This window comes from Taudactylus pleione, unplaced genomic scaffold (genome assembly GCF_031769625.1).
Source record: "Taudactylus pleione unplaced genomic scaffold, aTauple2 ptg000016l, whole genome shotgun sequence".
In the NCBI taxonomy this organism is placed as follows: Eukaryota; Metazoa; Chordata; class Amphibia; order Anura; family Myobatrachidae; genus Taudactylus; species Taudactylus pleione.
The window spans coordinates 12,326,694-12,334,933 of record NW_028284418.1 but is presented as its reverse complement, the minus strand read 5'-3'; the positions used below and the strand labels follow the sequence as shown (position 1 = coordinate 12,334,933).

The 8,240-nt window shown below is 39.3% G+C and overlaps 1 protein-coding gene across 1 annotated transcript; it reads right to left on the bottom strand.

Annotated features, from left to right (window-relative positions):
• Positions 1 to 2,385: 2,385 nt before the first annotated feature.
• On the bottom strand, positions 2,386 to 7,910 carry RPL38 (ribosomal protein L38). The gene is made up of 5 exons (XM_088474589.1): positions 7,830 to 7,910; positions 7,628 to 7,654; positions 7,412 to 7,472; positions 5,951 to 6,073; positions 2,386 to 2,456 (listed from the first exon to the last, which is right to left on the bottom strand). Exons 2-5 carry the CDS (start codon positions 7,628 to 7,630, stop codon positions 2,431 to 2,433), a joined length of 213 nt encoding a protein of 70 aa, XP_088330715.1. The 5' UTR covers positions 7,631 to 7,654; positions 7,830 to 7,910; the 3' UTR covers positions 2,386 to 2,430.
• Between the last annotated feature and the right edge of the window lie 330 nt (positions 7,911 to 8,240).

Genomic DNA, 8,240 nt, shown 5'->3' with positions numbered 1-8,240 from the left:
GCAATTTCATTTCCTGTGATAGTTTTGATTTACAAGATTGATTTACTTTACTGCCACAAAAAAATAAAATAAAGTTTGGTTATGCGTTTGTTATGGAAAATTTATTCTAAAAATACACAGATAACAAACAAGACACAATTTTTCTGGGTAATCAGGTTTCATTTAATGGTTTTCATATGACAGACAGTATGGACCAAATCAGAGGCTGCGGTCAATGTAATTATGTACGGAATCAAAGGGTGGCTCCAGCGCCTTCTTTGAATAAATCGAATATGATCACAAGTTCTGATTAAGAATAGCTCAAAGATTTTTGAATAAACAAAAAAATTTAGTGCACTTTGTGTGCACTCACTCTTCAGAACAGACGGACACAATTTTCACAGTGGTTCTACATTAGTCGTGGACTGCAACAAAGATCTCGCCAATGTTATCAGTAATTCAAACATACTAAGTCACATATTTAGTGGAGGAAAACGTATAAAGAGCCTCCATGGTGCAGATCAGAGTACCCAATACAAGGTCCTACAAAACTATGTAGTATACGCAACCTTGAATGGGGTGTAATGAAAGCCTTGGACATTTGTTTTTGAAACCTGATGTCAGTCGTTATATGGATAGAGAAATCAGTGGATCCCAAATTAAAACACTTAAAACATTAAGTTGCAAAATAATTTGTATTTATTATTCTATTAAGTGTGGTAAAATTACACCAAATAAAAATTCAAAGAATTTTACATAGAAATTAATTTCTTAAGTACAATAAATTGCATAATTAAAAACCAAAGGAAAAAAAGAAGTTTAAAAATAAAACAAAATGAATGAGTGTGTTCCTAGCAACACATTTCACAGAGCCACTGTCTGCTTCCTTTCTGCTATTGTGTAATTTGTCCACACCATAGTGATGTACTCCATACAATTACCAGGAAGACTGGTTATTTTTAATTGTCAATTGCACTATTAGATTAAACATTAACTTGTGAAAGTTGGCAAGGGATATAAGAAAAAAAAAAAAAACGACTTGGACAATTACTAGCAGTTATCGATGTATCCGAAAATAGAATGGTAAAACACTTACTTTAGAAAGTATATATTTAAACAAACAGCTAAAAATACCTTGTTACAATATGCAATATTAGCATTATGAACATTGGTAACTTGAGAAGGAATTGCAGTCTGCAAGGTATGATGGTAACCACAGCCATAGTCAATTTTAGGGAGAAATTAGTCTTCATTTGCTAATCAAGATTGCAGTCTTTACAGAAGACGGACCGTGCGGCTAAAAGGTGAAAATCATGCCGTCGTACTGTACATCGTGGTCTCACACATGACGAACTAGTATTATGAGACATTTTTCCACGTGTAGCGGATGGTCAGTCTTTGAAATAATGTTTATTAATCTTCATACTCTACTTTTCCCCTATTATGCAGTTACACAAATATTTGTGTACATTTTGTGCAATTAAGTGCTCTAAGTGATGGCAATGCAAAACTAAAGCGCAAGGTCTAGCTGCACTCTAATGATGTCACGCTGAGAGCAAAGCAGAGTAAGGACACATCTGTACTGGCGGTATTGTTGGAAGATGTACCTGGCTTTCTAATGCAGTTGTCTTTTGTTGATTAGATTGCAGCAACATTGTGCCTACCAATTTATCCATGGACATATGTGACACATGCACGAACACCAGGGTGCAGTACTGACATCACATTAAATACTACGTGCTACCCATTACTAAACATACTTTATAATGACTGGAAAGAAAACTTGCTTTTACTAAAATTAGGATCAAGTAAATATCCTCAGTTTTAAGCCAAACAAACATCCAAATGTAAGGTGCCCAGATCTGCTATGAAGAAGACTGAATGAAAAGCAAATTGTGTCTAATGGAGCGTACACACGGTCAGATTTGTCAGACTTGTCAGATGAACGACTGAACGATTAAACGATTTGAACGATTTTACCAAAGTTTTGAACGATTTGAACGATTTTTGACTGCATTAAAATGAATGGAATCGTCCAAGTCTGACTGCAAACCCATCAGATGTCAGATATCGTTATCTGACAAACGGGAACGCGCATCGTTCATCGTCCATCGTCCAGGCATGTCAGATATGAACGATTTTCCTTCAGATATGAACGACTGAACGATTTTTAAATCGTTATCGGTCATATCTGAAGGAAAAATCTGATCGTGTGTATGCACCATTAAACAAAAATAGTGTGACCAAGAGCGCACACAGACTAAACCTCTTCAGAAATTAAAAAAAAAAAAAAAAAAAAACACATGCCATTCCCATTCTATGCACGTGATATTTTGCCTACCACATAGCCTGATAGAGTTTAGAAATATGCACATCAATACTAAAGAATTACTACAAGACAACAAATTTAGATGTTAATGTTTTTATTGTACAAGAGATCAGACCGCATATTTACTTCAGTTCTTTGACAGACAGACCTGTGAAAAAAAAAAAAAAAAAAAAGGGACAGGTTAGAACTAGACCACAACAAATTGGGGTTTTAGTACATAATTTTTACATTGCTCGCAAGCTAGAATTCTTAAACGGATAATGAACAAATTTTTTTTATTTTTTTAAGATTTATGAAGACTGTTAAACATGTAGCTGTAGTATGTTGTACTGAGCAACTAGAGCTGGACTTCAAACATTTTTATTTTTAGCAGTTGTCTTTGTAATATACAATGCATCCGGAAAGAATTCACAGCCCTTAACCTTTTCCACATTTTGTAATGTTAGAGCCTTATTCCAAAATGGAATAAATTAATTTGTCCACAAAATTCTACACAATACCCCATAATGACAGTGTACATTTAGATTTTTTGCAAATTTTAAAAAAAAAGACCTAGAAAAGGCGCATACACGCAACGATTTTTTGAATGATTTGTTGTTAACGACGTTATCGTAAAAAAAAAAAAAAAAAAAAGTTCAGTTTCAGTTAACGATGAACTATAATCGTTCAAGCACACTCCCATTTGTAGTTTGTAATTTGAAATTCATTGTCCATTTCAGACTGTCCAACAACAATTTTTATTAAGCGGAGGAACATTTTTCGTTCATCGTTCTAAGAAGCGTTCACTTTTTCAAGGTAAAATCTGACAGATCATCATTAGGTGCATACACACGTAACGATTTTGTAACCAAGAAAACACATGTACATAAATATTCACAGCCTTTACTCAATACTTTGGTGGTGGACCTTTGGTCAAAATTACAGCCTCAAGTCTTTCTGAATATGATGCCACAAGCTTTGATATTTTTGCTGTGTGCTTCAGGTCGTTGTCCTGCTGAAAGATGAACAGTCGCCCCAGTCTGAGGTCAAGAGCGCTCTGGAGCAGGTTTTCATCCAGGATGTCTCTGTACATTGCTGCATTCATCTTTCCCTCTATCCTGTCAAATCTCCCAGTCCTGCCGCTTAAAACCATCTCCACATCATGATGCTGCCACCACCATGCTTCCCTGTAGGGATGTTATTGGCCTGGTGATGAGCAGTGCCTGGTTCCCTCTAAACATAACTCCTGGCATTGACGCATCAGACTAGAGAATTTTGTTTCTCATGGTCTGAGTGTCCTTCTGGTGCATTTTGGCAGACCCCAGGCGGGCTGCCACGTGCTTTTTACTAAGGAGTGGCTTCTGTCTGGCCACTATCCATACAGGCCTGATTGGTGGATTGCTGCAGAAATGGTTGTCCTTCTGGAAGGTTCTCCTCTCAGGAATGCTGTAGCACTGACAGAGTGACCATCGGGTTCTTGGTCACCTCTCCGACTAGGGCCCTTCTCCAATGATTGCTCAGTTTAGACAGCCTGCCAACTCTAGAAAGAGTCCTGGTGGTTCCGAACTTCCCCAGATTTTTATGACTCAAGATAATCCCGTCTCGGAGGTCTACAGACAAGTCCTTGGACTTCATGCTTTGTTTGTGCTCTGACATGGACTGTCAAATGTGGGACCTTATATAGATAGGTTTATGCCTTTCAAAATCATGTCCAATCAACTGATTTTACCACAGGTAGACACCAATTCAGCTGTAGGAACATCTCATGGATGATCAATGGAAACAGGACGCACCTGAGCTCAATGTTAAGTATTCACAGCATTTGCCATGAAGCTCATGTACATGTGATTTCTTAGGTTAATTAAATTTGCAAAAATATGAAAAAATATATTTTTTTTTTTTTCAGACGTTGTATTGTGTGTAGAATTTTGAGGACAGAAATTACCATTCAGCACCTTTTATTGTCAATGGAACTGATTCCACAGATGTTTCTATTTATGCGCAGAAGTGCAACAACTTACAGGTAAAATGGAATATTTCTATAGCTCTAACAGAAATTGTTAGAAAACTGGCCTGACTGCAGCATTCAAAACGAACTATGTGGTGAAAGGCCGGTTAGGGAGATGACCAATAAGAAAAGAATTGCAGGAACACTTTTGCAGTAGGTTTACTGAAATGGTACGGAAAAGGATTTAGATCGTGAGGATGTGGGGCACAAAGGGCAGTTCAGAGTAAAGGATGCATCCTATGTATTGAGCTAGAAGAGAAGGAGTCTCCATAATCTAATAAATGAATGTATAGATGTCAGTAAATACCTTTAGTCAGCTAGTGGAAAGGTTCTCAGAAGAAAGAAAAAAAAAAAAAACACCCTGCACATGGGAGTTTGGAGGTGGTGAGACGCATCCACAATGAAAATGGAGGACTTTTGACAATATGGGAAAATACAGGTGGTGACATGGCCAACAGTGAAGCATGTTTAGGTCATCCGCATAGGCGATTCTGAAATCCTCACTTTTTCAGGAGATGAGGAAGCTAAAAAGCAGAAGGACTCAAGACCATTGTGGTTTTCCAACTTAGAACTAGCAGAGGTGGAACCATCCACTACCTCGTCATTGAAGAAAGCAAAAATCTTTGGCAGAGCAGATGGTTGGAGGTTAAGAGAGATGAGTGGGAGGCACATATAGAAACAGTTGTAATTCCTACACCGTTCACCTGATTTGGATGTAATTACCCTCAAATTAAATCTGAAAGTCTGCAGTTAAAGCACATCTTGTTTGTTTCATTTCATAGCCATTGTGGTGGTGAATTAAGGCCAAAATATGAAAATTCTGTCAATGTCCCAATATTTATGCACCTGACTGTATATGAAGTAGTAGTTAGGACAAGATTTTCACTCAATTAGGTTCTTGTTTACAAGAGAATGTTAAAGGAAGCATACTTCCTGAGTGAGCCACTACTGAGGGGAAAGAGTAGCTGGAGTCACCGGATCAAGGGCAGTTTGCTAGGCTACAATTAAAATGTGAGTTAGAAGAGACAAATTGGGAAGTTAGAGGTGGAAAGTTGCCGAAAAGGACAGACAATGAAGTGGTGGAGAAGAGAACCCAGGGGGCGATACAGGAATCAAATATGGAACAGTAGAGGTTAGAATAGTCTGAAGGCACAAGAACATTGATCAGGATATCAAAAGCATCCTGATGGGAATGCCAGGATCAGTAATGAGGGAGCCAGAATAGTTAGGGACTGCAATAAGCAGAGAGCAGGGTGTTGAAAGTCCAAAAATATTACATACTACAAGAAATGAGAACATTATATGTGCAGAGTGGAGTCCAACACGACCATCATATTTGCTTCAGGCCTTGAGAGGTGAGAAGCCGACATATGTACATACACATGAAAGAACTGCAGGTGAGGCAGAGTCATGGTGGGTGCAATGATTGTTACTGTCAAAGCAGAGCTGAATGAATTTCAACCTATAACCTCTTTTGTGGTATAAAGTGATGTGTGGACTTTTAGTACAGAAAGTCTGTTCTTTGAGATTCCGTTCTTATGCAAGACTGCAGAATATAGAACCTGGTCATCTTTTGGAAATAAGTCTCTATACCGCCTTTGCTGAAGCAGAAATGATAAACTATACGTAAACATGTTTTTTGAAGCATCACTCACCAGGGGGAAGAGACTGTTTGAGCTTTTCTGCCTTTTCCTTGTCTGTGATGACTAAAGTGTACAGGTACTTGCTGCAGCGCACCTTGAACTTGACATTATCCTTGTTCTTCTTAATCTTTACGGCTGCGGTAAGACAAGGGTATAAACATTCATATACAAACATTAAAAAAAAACATGACATCTGAAGCCTGAACTGGACACTATTTGAAGACTGCAGACTGAACATTAAGATGTCAGATCTTGTCAGCTAAATCAGACAATTGTACGTTAACCAACATTGTGAATGATCAAAATCCAATTGGACATTCCTATTACCTCCATGCATTCCACATCATAAGGTTAATGCTCAGTTCTTCCATTTCATTTAACTTAAAGATCGGCATGCAATTAGGTTATTGCCACAAACTTGTGTGCACAATTGCAATAAAGCTAAAAATATCGATATCCGTTGATGGTACACAATGGTGACAACTTTTTGTTGCAACATTTACAATTCTTGTAACAGAAAATACTGAATTTCCGAAATAAAATATGCCTCTGAATACTTATCTGTAAAAGGTCATAATGTCAACTAGTAAATTTAAGGGGTGATTTTTTTTTTACTTGGATATATATCTTTAACCTACTACTGTGCAAGTTAAAATCTGTTCACATTAATTTATAATCAATGTCCAGTAATTCAGCATATGCCATTAAGTAGTCCACTCATGTCAAATAAGTCAATTAAATACACTAGCTATATAGAAAGGGATGAAAACAGTATGATTGTGTGAACTCCAGGTGTAATACAAAATGAAAAAGAAAACCAGAAGGTTAATTGGAGTGGGTACTTGTGTACTTTACAGACACATTGCAGAGAGAACCCAATGAATGTTTTAAATGGTACTTGTGTATGTAAAGTACACAAGTACCGAAAGTTGCCACCACCTCAAGAAGAAAGTTCTCCTCACGGGTTCACTGCGCTCGCCACGCTTCAGTGGCTCGCTACAAGGTTATTTTCCCCCCTCTATATCCACTTGGATGGTAGGGAATGACACTGGTTGACGACATCAGCATCCTCTCCGTGAAGGGGAATTTAGACATTACCATGGTGGATAGATTATTATTATTATTATTATTATTATTATATGTAGGACACTTGGGTTCTCTCTGCAATGAGTCCGTAATGTACACAAGTACCTAAATTAAATATCTATGATCCAGCAGAGCATAGTGTCCTTAAAGAGAAGCCATCACCCAAACAAGTCCAAAATGTGGAAGCCGAGATGTTACATACAGAAAGAACTGAGGATAAACAGAAACACACCCCATACTACTAACACCTGCCTCCCCGGTTATATGCGACATAACTTGTGGGCAGTGAAGAAGCAGCTGCATCAGTACCTGGCCAGTGCACCCTTACAGAGTTACATGGGTCATAGGACAGAAGGAATTGGCCAGCATGAAGCAGCTATAACTTACATTTTGCATCCTTTCTCCGGGCTGTCAGCAAGAAGTCCTTGATCTCTTCAATTTTGCGAGGCTACAAGACAGTTAGGAGACGTCATTAAGCCATGCAGGGGGGCACAGGGCGGCTGCCAGAGGCCTAAAGCGACCAGCAAGCAACGCAATCCAGCGCCTGGTGGGGAACTACAAGGCCCAGCACACCCCCTGCCAGACAAACGGGGATACACTCACCATGCTGCAGCGCTGTTTTCCAGGGACCTGTAGAGCGAACACAGAACAGTCAGAGCTATACGGGCTTCCTATCCTCCACAACACCCAAATAACATCACACCGGGCACCACCGGCCTCCGAGACCACCCCGGATACAACAACCCACCCGCCGGCCGCAACACAGCCCGAGGATGGAGTCGGATTCCCCGCGCCGAGCACTCACCGTGCAGCCTCTGGGAACTAGAACAGAAAGGAGCGTCACTTCCGGATTCCGGGACTTAAAGCTGGGACGGCGGCCACCAAGGGTCAAAAATAAGGAAATACGAAACGCGTTTTTATCCGGAAGTGTCTAATTCTCCGTCCATTCTGTAACAATCAGGCTCCGCCTTCTGTAATGACAGTAACAATTGCCAAGCGCCAGTGCTGCTGATGGTGACTGTACTCACTTCCACTTGGAGCGTATCGTGGTGTACAGACTGCATACATGCATGCTTACATTCCAGAACAGGCTACACGACGTAAATCTCCTCCAGACAAGTTTGAGCGACTAAACGAAGGAGTTGCTCTGCTCATAGTTAAGAGGAGCACATAATTGTCCTAATACTTATTATTGTTTATAGTTTCATCACATCAG

Coding starts and splice junctions, on each gene's coding strand:
- RPL38 (XM_088474589.1), bottom strand. Junction 6,074..7,411: donor CCGGAGAAAGGATGCAAAAT/GTAAGTTATAGC, acceptor GTCTTACCGCAG/CCGTAAAGATTAAGAAGAAC. Junction 2,457..5,950: donor CAAACAGTCTCTTCCCCCTG/GTGAGTGATGCT, acceptor TTTTTTTCACAG/GTCTGTCTGTCAAAGAACTG.